The sequence below is a fragment of the Thermobia domestica genome, chromosome 15 (assembly GCF_964235325.1).
Source record: "Thermobia domestica chromosome 15, izTheDome1.hap1.1, whole genome shotgun sequence".
In the NCBI taxonomy this organism is placed as follows: domain Eukaryota; kingdom Metazoa; phylum Arthropoda; class Insecta; order Zygentoma; family Lepismatidae; genus Thermobia; species Thermobia domestica.
This window is the reverse complement of record NC_137468.1, coordinates 157312830-157332552: the sequence shown is the minus strand read 5'-3', so window position 1 is coordinate 157332552 and position 19723 is coordinate 157312830. Positions and strand designations below refer to the sequence as shown.

Sequence of the window (19723 nt, the reverse complement as noted above, 5' to 3'; positions counted from 1 at the left end):
ATTGGCACGTTATAACATTAATGAAAGAATAAATTCTGTAAATGATAAAGTTTAACTAGCGTTAAACTAATATAATCCTAGAGTGGCCATTTATGGCTTTAATTTTGCAAACTGAACTCGTATTAGATTCTAATACTATATCTGAAGCTGACAATAAAGTGTTTGCCGATCGACGTACGAGATATCAAAACAAAAATGTAATTGTATCTTTTCTTGGTTAATGATAATTTTTTGCTGTCTGCCAGTTTGAGTTTAGGCAACCAGTTAAAAAAAAAAAATTCACGATGTATAACTTTCAGGCACTTTGTAAGGTAGACAACCAACATGAAACTTGTGGTATGTTGGGTTGCAAAGCTTACAGCTCCTGCCCACCAATGAAATGCCAGTTCTAAAATCAGCAGAGAGAGTCAGCCTGGAACTGCACATTGAGCCATATGTAATGAATGTTCTAAAAACACCTTTTTTTTTTTTAAATTGTAGAATCCACTACAAGAAAACGTAAGAAGTCAAAAAAGCAAAAGATTTCCGTACACCCCCACCAAAAAAAAAACGGCTTTTATGGGAAGAAACCTCCATCCCACAATGAACTAGCTTTTTTTTTTCATCTCTACTAAAAATATTATTCAAGTAATATAGAAGTTAATTACAATTGGTTACTGTTGTAAATAAATATGTGCGTCAATGTTAATACAAAATATATTATGCTGTGGGAACAAAACATTGCTTTGCACTTGATTCATGTAAATTGCTGCAGCATTCAAAATGATGCTTTCATAAAGTTGCATTTATTTTCCATGTTCCAGAAAAATAATCCTACTACCAATAATAATAATTTAAAAATCATTCCTACACAAAATTTTATGTGAACAATATAAATACGACGTAATCTTTTGCATAATTTAATTATGTATTTAATGTATTTAATTATTGTAATTAATGTATTTATCCCTCTCCCCTACGTTGTACCCTCCCCCTCCCCAACTATCAGGACTAAACTTGGAATGAAACAGTATCAGAAGTGTCAGTGTTTCTCTCATCGACCCCGAAAACTATGGATTCAACACTAATATCGGCCATTTTTGATCATTTTTAAATTTCTCTTTCCCTCCCCCTTCCCTACGTTGCATCGTCAAAGTGAATAGCCTAAAGTATTCCCTGCCCCTAAACTCATGTGTGTTGAAAATTTGATTGAGATCGGTCGGGTGGTTCAAGAGTGATGGAGTCACAAAGGCAGTCATTTTTATTTTATTTTATTTTTTACATATATATTTACCACTCCCCTCCCTTACATTGGCTCATCAAAGTTTAACGATAAAAAACACCCAAGGCCTGACCCTCATATATGTTGAAAATTTGATCGAGATTGGTTGGGTGGTTCAAAAGTTATTAGGTTTTATTAGTTTTTATTTATACGTCCCTCTCCCCTCCCCCTCCCCCTCCCCTAGGATCTACCGTTAAAGTGAAATTACAAAAATGTTTCCAGATTTGAACTTCATGTATCTTGTAAATTTGATTGAGATCGGTCGGATAGTTTAAGAGTTATTAACTTACAAAAATAGTCACTTTCAGTCTTATATAAATTGATTTATATATATATATATATATATATATATATATATATATATATATATATATATCCCCTCCTTCTACTCCTCTACATTGCTCCGTCAAATTTAAATCATAAAAACAATCCCAGGCCTGAACTTTATCTATGTTGAAAATTTGATCAAGATCGGGCGAGTGGTTCAGGAGTTATTAATTTTATTTATTTTTACACCCCCTCTACCCCTCAATTCTAACATCAAAGTGAATAGCCTAAAACCAGCCCAGCCTCGAACCTCATCCATGTTACAAATTTGATCGAGATCGGTCAGGCGGTTCAGGAGATTTAGAGTCACAAACATAGTGATTTTCAATTTTCCGTATATATATATGTATATAGACATATGAGAATTAGGCCTAGGAAAATTACACACAGATATGAAAAATAGAAAAAAGAAAGAATTTGCATTTGAAAATAAATATGCAGTACAGAGCTTAAAGATAGAAAAGACACAAGAGATGAATAGACGGATAGATAGATAAACTAATAATCCCATGGAATATATACGAATGTATAAGTCTTGTAATCAATAACACTTATAAAATGATGTCCATTTTGAAGAAAAGAAAGTGGAACTATTTGTTAACTATTAAATGCTAAGATTAGAAGAAATCTTCGATTTACTTCCATGTTTTAGTTGTTGAAAGAGAGTATGTAGTTGTATTCTCGATATTCTTAGTATAGCGGATTCAAACTACTCAAAATCATTTCAAAATCTACTTTCATACATCAGTGAATGCCGTTAGGTTTAGTCTCATTTTCTTCCCTTTAAATACTCCACCAGAAAATAAATGCAACTAGAAGTTAGTTTAAAGTTAAGGTAGTATAGCTTATTAGACAGCTGTATTTGTGAATGTAATTTCTATATTCAGTAAAGTTTTATGTACTATTTCGGATTTTCATTGCATTATTATTTCTGTCGAAGCTTGCAGTAAATAAATTCCATAGTGCTATAGTCTATGAATAGGGTTTGGTCATCCGGATGAACTGATTGTTGTGTGACTAGTGATAAATACTTTGACTTTCATTGCCACTATTCGAAAACATAACTTTTTTCTTTTTTTCCTAACTTTTATCATTTTAATGTTTGAGAGCACTTCTTCCGATCTATTATTCTTCGTTCTGAGCACTTTTTTCCTTTGTGTTTTATAGGAATCTTTTATCTTTGTGATGAACCCTCTAGAATAAGAAAATCTTAGTTTATGAAATTCATAAAATATATTTCATATTATGCGTTCAATTAATTTTAATAATTTTGCAATTTTACTTTCTTCCAGGGTGCTAATATTAATGCTTACAATATAGACAAACGTACTGCATTACATATTGCATGTTGCGAAGAAAAGCTTGATGTAGTTGCGTATTTATTGCACAATGGCGCTAATGTTCATTCGAAAGACAGGTAAGTGCAGAATATTCGAAAATTAATCTAAAGAAAAAGGCATTTTGATTTATTCGGGATATTTAGATCTACAGGATATTAACGAATGATTTATCGTAATAATGCAAGCTAATAATCTATAAGAACCTTTCTTCACATTGTTTTGAGAGAGAACTATATATTTTTCTGCAAAATGAATTATTGTATTATAGATTAAAGAAATATTTTATTATGAAGTAATATGGATTATTGTCTCTAAAAATAAATAAATAAAAAAATAAATAATAAAAATTGGCACTTTGTAAATTATCAATATAGATGTACAGTTGCCTAAAACTGGAGAAGATAGTACCAATTCGTAGATTAAATGGTAAGTCACTTGTACTTATGAATACGATAGGGTGTATAAGATGGGTTAACAAGTGATACAATGAGGAATAAATAACATGATAGAATAGCCACCCTGGCCACAGGGTTCTGTAAAAAGAAGACCCCCCCCCCCCGATAATTTTTACAGACAAATACTGCAGTCATATTACAGGTTGTAAGATTCAAGAAAGTTGGGTGGAAAGAAGGAACTAGGATAATTCATAGAAAAATGAAAACTACTTTATATATATACTTATATGGTGGAACTTGACGAATACATTACAAAGAAATTCACTGCTAAGAAATTACTAGAAAACTTTAACCAGCTTACTTCCTTTTTGTTTCATCGTTGAAGCTGGCAGTCGTTTCTAGTTGCTGAAATTATTGGGTGAAGTGGATAGTATTCTCATTTACAATACTTTTTATTATGTTATTTTTCTGTTTATTTATTCGTTAGCGTCAAATCATGCAACTTAAATTCCACTAACTTCCATACTAAAGCTCTGAAATTTTGTACTTAAACCCAATAACAGTACAATACTTTTCTTATAAATTTTTCTCTAATTTATCGTTTTCCTGTTAAATAATTTAAGATCTAATAAATGTATTTAAATTTGTATGTGGGTAGGCAATATCAGTTAATTTAGCATTATTTCAATAGATGACAGTGTTCAAATGGTTCAATATCTTTATTTGTGGTGCCTTTAATTTGACGTTTCAAACCCATACTATTCCTGGAAAATCTTACGATGGCTAATTAAGTTTCAAATTGAGTCCATCTTGCACTCTTCAAACTGGTAGTTTGTTATATTAAGTTGCTAAATACCAACTTTTTTTTTTTTTTTTTTTTTTTTGAGCTTTAGTCTATGAATTTTTATAGTATAATATTTTCTTATCTTATTAAAATAAAGGAGCTCCAATTTCACTACTTGATTCTATATGGCAACTTTAAAGTCTTACCTTTTAATCCGTCACCCTCAGCCAAAAGGGTATAATCGTAGGACGTTAATTTCATTTTTTTCTTATGTACTTTTTACAAATAAGTTTAATTTGTTTATCAGCTTATGAATCGTTGGTATAAAAAGTTAGGTTGGCTTTTTGTTCTTCTAAAATAACTGATACAATAGATATATATATATAAAGAGCTTAAGAAGTACCGCGAAAGAAAAGGTAATAGTATTTGTCATATTACATAACACAATGAACCGTGATTACATTATGACATCAGTATTTACGTCATGATATAATTCTTAACTGTAAACATGATCTAAGAAAATTTTATTTAATAATACAGTATTTTCTAGGTCGTTAATACTTTTAAAAATAAATTTTCTTTTTGTTTTTTAGTTATTCTTCCAGAAATGTAGAGCGAATTTGAACTAAGTGAGTCTTTGTGTTACCTAAATTGTTTTCTTTACATTTAATTTATATGCAAATCATACTGAATTTCACAAAGCAAGATACGTGAAAGTAATCATGTGGGGAATTAGCTAGGTCAGAACATTAACTTGTCGTTACTTTAAGAGAAAAAGGGAAGACACTTCCAATATAGATCAAGAATTTTAAAGATTTGTCCGGACTTAAACAATTAAACCATTTTGTCAATTAAAACTTTTTTTCTTCCATTTATATTAAGTGGTCTTTATAACTTAATCGAATAACAGTATTTGCATGTTATTTACTGTTACCATTTATGATGTCTCTTTTCGCTTTCACTAAGCCATTTCACTCTAATAGTATTTTTTTTCAAACAGCAAAGTCTCTTTTACATATGAATTCCGTTATGTAGTTACTGTTCCACACAATGTTATACTATGTCAAATCAATTTCGCTCAACCATTATTGTAAGTACGTTTTCGTAAATACATCTTCACCTTCACTCCTATTACTTTTATAATACATTGTATTTATTTATTTTTAAAAATAAAGTAACAATTAAAACTGATGTGAATATTTATTTGTTTCTATTTTAAGATTTGGCCGTACTCCATTAAAGGATGCTATAGATCATAATCATCATAGTATAATATCTTTGTTGGTGAAATGTGGCGCCCATTATGTGCAGAGCCCTCATGCTTTAGGTGAAGAACTTTGCCGGTATGTGACTATCTTCTATAAACTAATAAATTTAGAATTAAGGAAAGTCAGTAATGAAATTTCAGCCTCTTGCTAGTAACGTTATCAAGCAATTTTGAAGGCTTTTGGCGTATAATATTGCAACTTTACATGTAAATTGTTATTTAAAAGAGGTTATAAAGAAAAGGAAAAAAGGAAAATCGTCGATATCGATCTATCTATCTATATCTATCTACCTATCTATCTATCTATCTATCTATCTATCTATCTATATATATATATATAAAATGTGTGTGTGTGTGTGTGTGTATGTATATATATATAGATAGATAGATATATGTATGTATGTATTTCATTTCAGTTTTTATCGGAATGAATTCTCCATACACTAGTTTTTTCTTTAAGTCCGAAAAGTCACTACTTTTAAGTAAACAGTGATAACTTTTCTCCGACAATATTATAGTACCAACGATTGATATCCATAATTCAATGAGTCAGAATGCTTGAGTTATCAAAAAGGAATCCTTTAAAGTTGGTGAGACTACCACATTTGATAACTCAGCTGTAAATATGATATTTAAACACAACAACGGTTATTCAAGTGGAAAAATGTTAATTGTCATTTCTTTGAATCTCTCATCTGTCTATTTTTAAATATAATGACTAGTGTTTTTTTTTTTTTTTTTTTTTTTTTTTTTTTTTGGTAATGTTGCAGGCTTCGATGACGAGCTGAACAAAACAGAAAATCTCAAACACTGACTAGTTTAAAAATGAAATGAAATGAAATCTTTAAGTTTTACGTCCCACGGTTATGCCGATTAGGCTAAAGGAGACGGTGATTATGAGAAATGAGTGAAATGGTGGAATGAAGAAAGTGGGAGGAAACGGGAGAACCCCGAAAAAACCCACGCACACGGTGTTTGTCCACCACAAGGTTCACTTGGCGGGGGCTGGTATCGAACCCGGGACCCCAAGCACCAGAGGTGAACACTCTACCACTAAGCCACCGCGGCCCCACTGACTAGTTTATTCAGTAGTATTTTGTACATATACTAAAAAAATTATAAAGAAACAAATGCCGCTCTTGGTAAAAGTACTCATGTTTGGATAAATTTCTAATTGCGATTTTTATACTAATTTTAAGACGCTGGATCTAAGAAGTTATTTTTAAGTAATGTCATGAGGTCAGCAAAGAATTGCGTTAAATTTGGAATATTTTAATTATACCTCTCATGCCAATGCTTAAAGTACTCGAAGCTGGATAAACTTCTAATTACGCTTTTTATACTGTTTTGAAGACACTGAATCGTACGGAATTCTTTTAAAACATATCAATTCATTTAATCATGAGAAAAGTTACCTCAAAGTGGAACATTTGAACTTCACTCATGCAAATAAAAGTACTCATGCTTGGGTAAATTTCTAATTAAGGTTTCAGGACTAACTTGAGGACGCGGAAACCAATGGAAATATTTTTAAATATATTCGTTTATGGAGGTTATTTATATGTCAATGTTGAGGTCGTTTTTCTCGTGACCCTATGAACATATATATTTAAGAATAGTTTCGTTCGGTTTCATGTCCTTAAATTAGTGTGAAAAGGGCAATTAAAAATTTATCCAAGCGTTGACATGAGGGGTAGTTTAAATATCCTACTTTAAGGTAATTTTTCTGTGACTGTATGGGCATATATGTTTAAAAATATTTCCTTTGTATTAAGTGTTCTCAAATTAGAATAAAAAAGGCAAATAAAAATTTATCCAAGTGTATGCACTTTTACCAAAAAATTGATATCTGCAATTTAAAAGAAAAAAATGTAAAGCAAAGATGGAGCTTATGAACGTCTTTATAATCGATTATATGCATTGTTTAATATAAATAATTATTTTTATTATTAATTTTGAAAATTACCTGTATTTTGTTCTATTTCAGTCTTGGTGGCGAAGGTAACGTGGAAAGGCTTAAGTCATACGAACTGGCAGGAATAGATTTGCATCAGACTGACTATAGTGGAAGAACAGCACTTCATATGGTAAGTGACTCAACGGTAAACTAGAAAACAATGATTTTTCTGCTCTTTAATAAAGAGCGCGTCTTTAAACGCGCTTCATCGCCGACGGTGAATTGGGGAGAGAGTCTATAGACATATTCATAAAAACATTTTTCTCTTCTCGGGACTGCATCTACAGACACATTTCTTTCGAATACATCTTTCCCATGGTTCTGCCATCTAAGGTAAGTTCTTAAAACCAGATGTTCATAGAGGAGGAGACACAGATATCCGTCGCATGAATGTGTCCAGACCAAAGAGGCCCTAACAATGCGTTTTCTTTCACATTACCCTTGGTCACATTTCTAAGAAAAAAGAATTTGTTTTTACATTTGCGTTTAGTGTACCAACACCTTTCTTTCGTTAGTGTTTCTTACATGCTTAGCACGCAGAGATTCTGGTTCGATTTCCAGCGGGTGGTCATGTGGTTCGGATTCCACGTTAAGCTGTAAGTCTCTATGTCTCATATAGCCTTTTGCAGTTTGTATCATAAGCAAAATTATATGCATATTTTTGGTATTCTGTAATTACCGTTATTATTTTGCGCGTGACAATTACTATTTGCGCAATAGAAATTTGTGCATTGTGTAAATAACTTAAAAAAAAAAAACTTGTCCAACCAGTGTATCTTTTGTAAACATAAGACATGAAATTACTGAAGCTTATTCTTGTTTAAAAAAAAAAAAAAAAGCTTAAATAATTTTAGGTGCAGATTAAATGTTATTCTTTTTTTTAAAAAAAAAAAAAATAACTCTTAGTCGGTAATATCCGTCTCAGGCGCAAATATACGATATCTTTTTCTTCAGATTTGGTACACATGTTCGCCATATGAACGGATATTTTACATATGCTTCAGTTGTGAGTTGACTGTGCTGTTTCATGCAGGTGGTCGCGTGTCTGACTCATTTTTTGCGAACTTCAAAGTGAATGAAGTTATTCCAATCCGTCTCGCAAGCAGATATTACTTTAAAAGAATTTTTTTGTCCGGTTACGCAACGGAAATTACTTTATATTGATAACCATTAATATTTTCATGTTTCTTTCGTTTCGAAGATCTCATTATTTTAAGATATCAAGTAGCAAAAGTATACCACAAAGGAGTAGGGCTATGATACAAATGGCTCTAGAAGAGGAAACCGATGATAATTATGGATCTGATGATTCGTATGTTTCTGGGCAAGATCATTTATCCGATATAGATCATGACAGGAATCCGGAAATATATTTTAATGATGCCAACAACATTTCTGGTGAAGAAGGACACAGCAATAATCAGAATAGTGTAAGCGAAAGTATACTCATGTCCAAAATTATTGTCGCATATCTATAACTGTTTTCGTGTAAGGATATAATTTGGTAATGATTTTGCAGGGTACTTTTAATAGTGATACTATGTGTATAATCAGGAAATGTATACTTGTGGTAAATTTCATAGGAAAAGAATTATAATTACGAAAATTAGAATGAGTAAAACAAAAATGTCACTAAATGGACAGGAAATTTATATTTTCGTCTTATTATTCTTATTTAATGCTCCTTTGACATGAAATTTGCCACATACATGTCTTTGCCGATTATACACATACTAACATTATAATAAATACCAGACGAATTCGTTATCAAATTATATTTCTACAACATATTTATAGACATGCGACAATAATTTTGGACAAGAGTGTACAACATAAACTGATAGACTGTTTATTGCAAAAAAAAGTTGCATCACATAGAGCTCCAGGGAGCCAAATTTGGGTGCTAAGACACCTAAGAAAAACGTTATAGAAGTTAAATTGTCATCATAGTTAGGACCCGCGAATCAATTAGGCACTTCTCCAAATTCAGAGAACGTCTGGCGTTTATTCTTTACTGATGAAATTTTAAATGAAACTGCAGACTGTACTAATACTGGAAATAATTGGAAGTAAGTTCATAATTCCTCCTCAAGTTATAAGAATAGTGACAAGACTGAAATTAAAGCTCTTATTAGTTTGATGGTTTTGTGTTCCATTTTCAAGTCGGGCTGTAAGAGCTTAGCGTCATTTTTCTCAACTGACTGCAATGGATGTCATGTTTTTCGTGCCACCATGTCTCTCAAAAGGTGTGAGGTTTTGCTGGCGGCTCTTACGTTTGATGATTCATTACTTATGAAGAAAGGAAAAGGAAAGATCCTGCAGCATCAGTGTATAACTTTTCAATAAGTTCATTTCTAATTGCCAGAAGACATATTCTGCTAGGGTGTACGCATCTGTTGATGAAACTCTAATTTCTTTCAGAGGGCGATCCGAATTCCGTGTACATATCCAAAAGAAACCTGCCAAGTATGGCATAAAAATAATGTGTTTAACTGATGCGCATTCATCATATTTGTTCAATGCTTATATTTATGTTGGAAAAGACAGTGATGGTGCAATATTATTAGAGAAAGAAAAGTAATTCACAAAGCCCACTTAATCTGTGATTCACCTTACCAAATGCATGTATGAAACAACAGAAATATCACAGCAGATAGTTGGTTCTCGTCCATGGAATTAACTGAAGAATTACTGAAAAACAAATTAACGTATGTTGGAACTCTCGAAGCTAACAAGAGAGAAATTCCGCAAGAGTTTTTGTCTTATATTATACATATAAACAAACAAACAGTTATATATGTATAATCAAACAGTTATAACACTCTTACACCATTCTAAGTTTATGGATGAAAGACAAAGAAGCCAAAAAAAATTAGTTTCCATAATACCACCAAGGGTGGTGTTGATGCTCTTGACATGAAGTGCAACAAATATTGAGCTAATCGACTTACCAGAAGATGGCCATTAGCAATATTTTATTTCCTAATCTCAGTTAAATTCTCAAATGCCTACATGGTGTATCTTCATAAAGGACTACATGACAAGATTTGACTTCATGAAAAGGTTAAAAATGAATTTATTGCGGAAATATTTGCAGAGGTTGCAAGTAACTAATCTTCCAGATGACCTGAGGAAAATCATTTTTACTTCAGAAATACTAGAAAGTAGACAAAGGAGTCAAAAGTTGGTAGTACATGGAAAAGAAAGAAGTGACAAGTTAGAAAAGCGTAAGAATTGTCGGTATTGTCCTTACACCTTAAACAAAATAACAACATACAAATATGTAAAGTGAGAAACGCCCGGTTGTTTGCAGTGCTCTAAAAAACTGTGTAAAGTGTGTGTTGAGAGTCTGTAGCTTCAAAGGTTTCTAGGATAACAAAGAAAGAAGTCATTAAACTGCTACTGTTAACAAAGTACATAAAAAATGAACTTACATCTATTTGGATTATACGTAAATTCTTGTTGTGGAGAATTTGTTTTTATATTAGAAATTATAGTGAATACAACATGATAAAATTTCTGAAACTGGACAGAAATGTATGTGATTTAAAGTACTTCTTGTGACATAAACACGAGAGAAGTAATGTTGTGTAAGCATCGTAGATGTATGTAAATTATGTAAGTTTGAATAACACTATTGTCTATAATTGAAGGCATGAAAATGACAACCAGATAAAGACCAAAATGCTAATTTTACAAGAGACGTAGAAAACAAAACCAGATAAAAATATTAACTGAGTGAGAGTGATAACAAGGTAAAGACCAAAGAATACTTACGTATATCCAATATAATTGCTACAACATGGTTGGAATTAAGCGTAACTCTTAACTGTACAAGATACTTATAGTTAATAATAAAAAAATCTTTATTTTTTATTATTACAGAACATTATTACAGAAATACAAAAATGCAAATGGAAATATCTGTTTTTCACACTCACTGAAAATGTCTGCTACTTGTTCATATCTGTATCAGTATCACTCGTGTTATTTTCAATTTCTACACAGAGAAGATTGACATACCATCCTTTATAAATGTCTGGAAGTATTTGGAACACAATTTTCTCAAATCTTGCAACTTCTTTGCGCTAATTGGAAGGGAGTTGTAGTAAGCTCGAGGTGCATTGCTCAGATTTACTTCACTAATGTCTGTAATCTTCTTGACTCCGATAAAACAATCCTATTCTATTTCCGGAGAGTGTCCGTAGGATACGCAAATGTTTTTGTCTTCATACTGGAAAACCTTGTAAATACTGTAGAGATTTTGAACGCCTTGTCCGCATTCCTTATTCCTAACGAACCAAGGTGCCAAGAAATTATAAATGTCCTTGACCATGTTTTGCTGAACTTTTATGACGCAAAACTTTTTGGACGTTCTCTGAACAAGTGAATACCATTCCTCCAGTAGTTATATACTCTTTTTGGCTTCTGAGTTTTTCAATCTGTGCAAACTGTCTGTCACATGGAAGAAACGAGTGTTCTCGTTCTGGATTGTGATGAACAATATTTTCAAATTTCTTAGTAGTAGCAAGTAAGGACAAATACTGGACAAGAGTTACGTTTTTGTTTTGTCCTCCACAGTTGTCTGTAAAAATGTATAGAGTTTTTACACTAGGGTCCACGAAACTTTCGATGTAATGGTAGGAAAGACACACTTTCATTTGCTCCCTTTTTTGTGACTGTTTCATCATACATGTATATTTTTGATGTTCCTGTCTTGGCAGAATAAATGCACTGGTTATAAATCCATATTTATCTATTGTAGAATATTTCTCCAACAGGTAGAACAGGGAGAGGGAAGTTCTGCTGATAGTCTAAACATAAAATATCGACTGATGGATCTTCCTGGGCTTGCTTGCTTTTTTCTTTCAAGTCATCGATTGCTCTATCTATTTTGACTTTTAATTCGTCGCAAGTAGGACACACATCACTGCGAGGTTTACCAAAAGCTAAATTGAATGTGGTGTTAAAACCATTGTTATAATATTCGTACGAAATTTCTGGCTTACATTTGATCCCTTGAGAAATATTATGGAAAACCTCTGGTTCATGTTTCTCCAATTAAAGTTTTTTTTTTTTTTTTTTTTTTTTTTTTTTTTTTTTTTTTTTTTTTTTTACAGTAAGGTCCGGTTGTAAATATTCTCTCTGAGAATCTCTTCGAGAATAGTGTGATTTCCTGGTAGGAAAAGATTTGATGTATTCTATTACTTGACGCGCAACATTCTCTGGCTTTTTCTAACCCTGGAACCCTCAGATTTCCCTCTCATATCCATCGAAGGCATGCTACCGACCTTTTTGTATAAGGCAAGCCTTTCAACCAAGCCAGAACATATTTATTCAGAAACTGAGAACGAAAACCAGATACATCCGGTCTTTGTCTGGTTGTCATTGTCAACAAAAAAACGGGTAAGTTTAAAAGCCCTCTGGTGGGGGAATGGGTAAGCATACAACTCTTGTTTTCACACTCACTGATAGACCACTGAACATAGATTTCGAATATATGGAAATCTCATTTTTGAGAAATTGGTCTTTATCTGGTTGTCATTTTCATGCCTTCAATTATTCGATGAGTAGTTATGTCAATTTTATCAACAAAAATGATCAATTACGACTCGTAAAAGCAAAGTAGTATGAGTCAGTTTTCAATAAGGTATAATATTTAGAAATGGATTCTCGGCGGTGAAGCATACTGTATTTCACTCATGGGTACGTGTACGGATGAATTAGGACATACTTCACCATCCAGCTTATGAATTTTGTTGCGTAGAATCAATTTTCTGGGTGTAACTAAAGCTTATTGAAAACAGACCTACACCACTTTGCCTTCAAGCGCCTTAATTATGCGTGTCCGTCTCTCAGGTGAATGTTACTGTTATAGCTTTTTTTTTAATGTTACGAACTACATAGTCTCACTATAAATACTGTCCCAATGTTTTAACTACATTGACACAAATTGTTAGAGATATTTTCATATCCTAATAATATGAGTTACATGAATGCATTATAAACCAAAATCACAAAATGATTCAAAATGGCCACCATTAGCATGCACATAATTTTTAAGTATTTGTGGCCACTCACCAATTGCATTACGCAACACGTCAACTGAAAAATCTGCAGCTGCCTTCCGAAGAAACCGCTTTAAAGCTTCAATATTGGGATGCTTTTTCTTGCAAGGAATCTCCTGAAGCTTGGACCACAATTTGTAGTCCAAAGGGTTTAGGTCCGGACTTGCAGAAAGCCAATCTGAAGTGGAAATGAAGTCCAGAACATTTGCGTCTAGCCACTGTGGGGTTGTCCGTGCCTTGTGTGCTGGGGCTGAATCCTGCTGGAAGCTCCAGTTCTGTCCATGGAAAAAGGTGTTGGTGAGATTCTTGACTAGTTTCTCAAGCACTGTCTCCTGGTACACTTTGGCTGATGTTTTGACCCTTCTTTCACAGAAATTGAACACCGTTGTGCCCTCGTAGCTCATACCCCACCATACAATAACTGAGGCAGGATGCTGACTCCTCTGGATCTTTGGAGCCTTTTCACCAGCTTCTCTATAGCATGTGGCATATACTCTGTCATTTTGAACATTGAAAGTCTTCTTAATAGTGAAAATCTTTTCATCAGAGAAAAGAATTCGACGGTGTCCATTTCCTGCGTAAAGCGTAAGTAAGCGCTTTACTTTTAGGAGCCTCTGGCACTTCATTTCATGTGTTAGGAGATGTTCTTTGCGTTATTTATAAGCATGGAGTCCCCGGTCACTGCTTAGCATACGAGGCATAGACATGTTCGGTATCTTTAGCACACGAGCCATAACTGACTCTTTCCTAACTGGATTTCGTCGGACACGCTCCGACACTACTTTCACAAGTTCCGGTGCTCATACTGTGTGTGGTCTTCCTCCTACCGGCGATCTTTCATAGTTCGAGTCTCAGCAAAGCCATGGATAGTGCGATAAACGAAATTTTTACTAATTTGCAGCTTCTGGTGGATTTTGAAAATCTTCCCTGGTGATTTGCCTACTGTGTGCAATGCTATCACTTCCACACTATATTCATACTCGCTCCATTCCATCTTGAACACTTACAACTGACACCTTTACACTTCTTCAGTTCATTCAGCAATGACTCACGCTTCTCGATACAGTTCTTGACGTAGCTTGCTTGTACGGGCGAAAGTACAACCAGCTTCAACATTTGAGACAGTATTTATAATAAGACTAGATAAGGATTTACTTGCATGTCAATTAGATTAAATTCTACCAAAAATCAACCATTTTTATCGGCAAGCTAAAAAATCCTGTTTGAAATGGGGGCTGGCCATCGACACGTTAGATTAAAAGACAGTAACTTCATTCGTTTATGTTGTGGGTCCAAGTAAATGGCAACATTGCATTTTCATTTAACATTGGGCACATAAAGAGCGTACAGCCCAAACGGCTTGTCCGATTTAAAAAAAAAAAAAATCCTTCACTTTAGATTGAAAAATCACATTTGGAGACGGTTTTCCCTCTTATATTTTGTTGTAATTCTGATAATAACAGTTACCCTATGTCAGGGGACTTTTGAGACACCCTGTATAAGAACAATATCTGAAACATGTAGCATATACGAGATGTGACACACACACACTCACACAAATGGAATCGTACTGGACTGGCTTTTGGTTCTGGTACTTATCGATTTACTGCATATCGTGGTCACTACTTTCGAAGTATGTCCTTGGCAATTCACACACTTCTACATTCGCTGCTGTCACTGTTAATAATACTGGAAGTCACTTTCTATGAGTTCACGTAGGCTTCATTTCGGCTTCATTTGTTCAATTAGGAGAAACGTGTTCCCTTGAGATCAAATTTTATTCTCGGGGAAATTAAAAAAGTCCCTTTAGAGGGGATGTTCGATGACAGTAATATTTTCACGCATTAAAAATTGTCTGACAGATACAGCTTGTGGACTGGTGCGTTGTCCGGGTGCAAAATCCATCCATTCTTTATAGTTGATTCTTCTTTCTTTTAACTTTTTCGTGAAGGCTGGTCAGAACCCAATGTCAGTAATGGTGACTGTCTCTTCAGTAAGAATTCACTCAAATATTACAATTCCATGAATGAGCGTGACATGCTGCTTTTTCCGGGCTGGGTGAACCTGACCATTTCCGTGCATGGAGCGTTTATGCTACTGGAAGATTTGTATTCTGGGCATAAAAATATAATCTATTCCTCGGTCAGAATTCGGAATATTTCAGTTCGCAACTTTTTAAATATCACAAGAAAGTTGAAGTTAATCCTTTGTTCCATTTGCAAATTAGGCCTTTTCCGACACGATACGGTTACAAAATAACTTCTCAGTTGACACTCCCAAGGTCGGGAGAGTGAAACTTCATGCAAATGAAGAGGAAGAATACAGCACTAACCAATTTACTGCAACTGTTTCCGTTTACGAAATACAAATTCAGTTCTTGTGTTCGTATATATGTGTGTGTGAGTCATCTCATATTTCACATTAGCTACTTTTTATCTTTAGGATGTCAATAAGTATTTCTTTTTAACACTTCAGTAAATGTTATTTCTTCCTCACTTCATATCGTCGCTGCGTCTCGAAGAACCGCTATGTGTTAAAACCACAACTTTTCAGGAGAAAAAAAATCCAAACTCCTAAAATTTTGCCAAATATACACGGAAACACTTTAAAAATATAATAAAATTGATTCTGCATATATTATGCACTGGACATTGTTGTAGTTTCCTTCAGCAATATTATATTACTATTTTTGTGTTTAAGTAGCAACTTCTGCGCCTTTATAAGCACATAGAGGATTTGTATACATTAAATAATACGTATGTGATAAGAACCTGAAGCCTTTAATTTCAATTATTTTTCATTGTTGTGGCGGAACAATTGAATATTCACTTATCACATTATAAGGGACGCTGCATGACAGCTTGCAGGTTTATTTGCACGGCATAACTCATTTTTGACAAAAAAATGTCAGATAACGGTTCTTCGAGGCGCAGCGACGATATATTAAAGTATTTCAATTTTTGATATTTGATTATGTGGAAAAGGAAGAGCGTCTTATATTTGAGTGCTAGATAACCTTGAGTTTCAGTTGTCACCATGCCGACGATGTATTATCCGAGGAATAGCCGGAAGTCTTTCCTTTATTTCGTACAATTATCTTCCAAGCTTTTTGACATTACATAACATATTTTACTGACCTTATTAATATTCTTATTTCACCAATATTGTTTTTAAGTCCTATGCATTAATTGGATATTTATCCCCAGGAACAAATACAGGCTTAAATCATATTGGACGGCATATTACGGTTTTGCAGCGTACTTCATATTCAATCGAGAGAAGTGTTTTCGAGGCATATTACATTAGTACACAGAATCCAAAACTCAACACTAAATAAAAAGTAATTTAGACAGAGAATGGGATAACATCATTACCAATTTTATCAACACGAATTAAAATTAGGTGCCAATGCTGGCAGTGGGGTGCGGAGTTTAAGCCACTCTTAAGCAAAATATTATGGAATAATAAACATTTATCATATTAAGAGTTTTGTACTCAAATCATGTTTGTTCTGAAAGAATATGAGATAGAGTACTTGAAGCCATCTTTGATGAAATTCTGCGTACGCGACTGATTGTTGGCATTGCCTACTTTATTTGAATAATAAGAACATGTGTAAGAATGAAGGATATAATTGCATGAATAGTGTACATGAAGCTTTAAAATAGGCTGTGTAATGTCCCTCACGAGCCCCCTCTGATACCATTGCTTACCCAAAGTAAAATTTCCCCACACGCCACTGTAGTATATAGCTAACATATTACACATATACATTTATTTATTAATTTGTCTTTGCAGGCAGTTCTTCATCGTCAATTACCTACTATAGAATTCTTGATGGAATGTTGCGCAGATCCTCATTTGCAAGATATGCTTGGTGATACTCCAGCAAATATCGCAGACAAAATGAAATTCGTCGAGGCAGCAAAGATATTTAAGGGTGTTCAGTAGGGTACTGTTTTACATTGCTATAAACATCAAGGTATGTGAATATTGAGATAAATAAATGCGATAGTTATTACTGGAAAACATACAACCAGTGGTGCTATTCTAATTTTTAACAACCGGTTCTCTGTATATATATGTATATATATATATATATATATATATATATATACAGGGTGGTAGGTAATTCCACCGACAAACTTGGGGAGGTGATTCCTTATATGAAATGAAAGAAAAAAGTTCTAATAAACATGGGACGAAAAAGCCTTCTTTCAGAGTTATGAACCGCCGAAAATTCGAAAATTCACGTTTCGAAACGCTCTGCCTTAGAAACTACAGGACCGATCCCAAGCGGTTTAAGGAATTACAAAGGAACTAGTATGCGAACTATCTAAATATCCATGTTTTGCCATCCTCCGTTATCGGCGAAACGAACTGTAAAAAGGAAATTGAGGTATAGGGATACTCCTTTAAGTATTAATAACGCATTCGTTTCGCCGATAACGGAGGATGGTAAAACATGGATATTTAGATAGTTCGCATACTAGTATCTGTGTAATTCCTTAAACCGCTTGTTATAGGTCCTATAGTTTCTAAGGCAGGGCGTTTCGAACCATGATTTTTCGAATTTTCGGCGGTTCATAACTCTGAAATGAGAGGTTTTTCGACCTATGTTTATAGGAACTTTTTTCTTTCATTTCATATAAGGAATCACCTCCCAAAGTTTGTCGGTGGAGTTACCTACCACCCTGTATATATATATATATATAAAGAGAGAGAGAGAGAGAGAGTGTCTAAAAAGTCCCAAAAAGGTCCAATGTCTCGAAAAATATACAGATCAGCAAAAAAAAAATAAAAAAAAATAAAAAAAATAAAAAAAATAAAAACACCTATTAAATAGTTTTTAGAAATCTATCCAATGATACCAAACGCAATCCCCTATCCCCACCCCTTTCGGAACTAACAGTAGGAATAATGTACTTGGGTCGGGCGTGGGAAAATTTTCAAAATTTTACCATGGAAACGTTCCCTGGACGCTGTTGCTAAGCTGGTATACGTATGGTCATAGTCTTGGATGCCTACCAGATGTAGAAACAAGCTGAAACATGCCTTTTTTCGTCTCCTCATCTTATATTGTCTAGTTATTTGACCCACCGTTACCCCCTACTCCTCCTGGAAAGCCAAAGAGCATAAGCGATTAAGCCCCTTGGTCCTATTCCCACGAGATGACTGTAGATTATGAACTGAAAGGATGAGATTCAAATGATCGAAGCTTCTCAGCAGATTGTATGAAATTGGTCTTAGTTGCTAAGGTAAATATTATATGTCATGATTTTTTTTTAAAGCGTGAGATTAGACACACTATATGAGTCTCAGAACGAAACACATACCCATGCAAAATCGTGTTGATTAGCCCCTTGGCCCTATTCTCACAAAGTGTCTGTAGAAGACGTGATAGTCAAATGATCAAAGCTTCTCACGAAATTGACTTAGTTGCTAAGGTAAATATTGTATTTCACAATTTTTTTAAAGACGTGAGACAAGGAACCGTATATGAGTCTCATAACGAAACACATACCTATACACTCCTCCCCCCAGACCTTCTGCGAATGGATTCTAATAACGGTAGCTTCTCATAGCATATCATATTGTTTAAATCGTAGAATGTGAAATGTGTTATATGAATATTCACATGATGATGTCTGTTATAACAAGTAATTAAAATCACTTATGTAGAGAAATTAAAGATCAGATTATGCCAAATGAATTTGCTGCTAAGTCGTGACGAGAAATTCCAATATAATATATTCCCATAGCAGAAAAAACTACGTCAACGAAATTTAGAATTGAAATACAGTCCCATATAGATACCTGTGTAAACAAAATGAAACATGACTTTCTCAAGTCTTGATGTGAAAGATATTATCTTATGTATTGAAATCGTAACGAGATATGTTTTCGATTATGGTCGGCATGATCGAACTTGTTGAAACATGTTTCTCTAAGACAAACACGTGTGTGTGTGTGTGTGTATACAGAGAACATTTGTGATTCAGAGTTAGAAGAGTAAAGTGTGTGTCGATCCTCTTCCGCGTAAAAACTTTCACTTCATATTTGTAATAGTGAGTGAGTGTGTGTGTGTGTGTCTTTGTACGTGGTTGATCCGTTGGATGCCTAAAGCTGAGAATAAGTGTTATCATCAGACGATTTTATTAAAATAGGTAAGTAAAAAAATATATTATTAAAAATATTACGGTCTATGATTATTCCTGAAAGAATAAAACAATATGTTAGGTTTTCATTTAACTATAAATGTACTTTAGACAATGTATTTACTTCGCGTTTGCCGTGTTCGATAGAGAAAGCGAGTTTGTATGA

General features: G+C 33.7%; 1 protein-coding gene across 1 annotated transcript; it reads left to right on the top strand.

Moving 5' to 3' along the window:
- Nucleotides 1-324: 324 nt before the first annotated feature.
- On the top strand, nt 325-17382 carry LOC145671678 (L-asparaginase-like). The gene is made up of 5 exons (XM_081740877.1): nt 325-336; nt 2881-3005; nt 5328-5450; nt 7362-7461; nt 17198-17382. The coding sequence occupies exons 1-5, from the start codon at nt 325-327 to the stop codon at nt 17348-17350; spliced, it is 513 nt and encodes a 170-aa protein (XP_081597003.1). The 3' UTR covers nt 17351-17382.
- Nucleotides 17383-19723: the final 2341 nt, after the last annotated feature.

What these genes read in the sequence shown, in the direction of transcription:
- LOC145671678 (XM_081740877.1), top strand. An exon ending in AATGTTCATTCGAAAGACAG is followed by an intron (nt 3,006 to 5,327) that starts GTAAGTGCAGAA and finishes TTCTATTTTAAG; the next exon opens with ATTTGGCCGTACTCCATTAA. An exon ending in GAAGAACAGCACTTCATATG is followed by an intron (nt 7,462 to 17,197) that starts GTAAGTGACTCA and finishes TTGTCTTTGCAG; the next exon opens with GCAGTTCTTCATCGTCAATT.